The sequence below is a fragment of the Penaeus monodon genome, chromosome 23 (genome assembly GCF_015228065.2).
Source record: "Penaeus monodon isolate SGIC_2016 chromosome 23, NSTDA_Pmon_1, whole genome shotgun sequence".
NCBI lineage: Eukaryota > Metazoa > Arthropoda > Malacostraca > Decapoda > Penaeidae > Penaeus > Penaeus monodon.
Genome location: NC_051408.1, coordinates 35,854,520 through 35,855,103, shown reverse-complemented (window position 1 = coordinate 35,855,103; position 584 = coordinate 35,854,520). Strand labels below are relative to the sequence as shown.

Sequence of the window (584 nt, the reverse complement as noted above, 5' to 3'; positions counted from 1 at the left end):
CTTTATCTCTCAATTTACATACAACTGTGAAACAAAACAGAAAAAGTAATGCTTATTACTTCGTCATATATGGAGTTGTGATTCGCTTCTGTGTGGGGACCTGATTGCCTTCCCCAGCAGCAAGAATTTCCATTTGATTTTCATCCTCCTGAAAAGTGAGACATTCACTAAGTAATATAGAGCTTATCTTAATTACTGCATTAAAAAGAATAAATCTGGGGTCAAGTCTAGATACTAGAACAACTAACCTAAAAACAGTTTGTTGCCAAAAAAATATATCCATATATTAAATTTTGCTAGTTTTTGTATATCCTAAACAAAATGAGATGTTTTCTTGCCAGCCTTCTCATGTCAAAATGTTTATCCCTTTACCACCATCCTCTAACACACACTTATAAAAACTACATGTTATCTTTTCAAATGAGATGGCCAAAAGATGAACTGGAGGATAGAAGGAATCATAGTGGATTCATCAAAGAAATAAAACAGCATACCTCTCCTTCTTGCAAATCATCGAGGTTCTCATCCTCTTCTGCCTCTTCAAAATCGTCACCAACACTGAAAAAAGCAAAATTGTTAATGAT

General features: G+C 34.1%; 1 protein-coding gene across 1 annotated transcript in view; it reads right to left on the bottom strand.

Annotated features, from left to right (window-relative positions):
- Positions 1-558, bottom strand: part of LOC119587966 (DNA-directed RNA polymerases I, II, and III subunit RPABC2-like) — a gene marked incomplete at its 5' end in the record, with an annotated part of 1,350 nt that extends 792 nt beyond the window's left edge. The window contains 2 exon segments of the mRNA XM_037936680.1: positions 60-148; positions 495-558. Of these exon segments, the coding sequence (XP_037792608.1) occupies positions 60-148; positions 495-558 (153 nt within the window).
- Between the last annotated feature and the right edge of the window lie 26 nt (positions 559-584).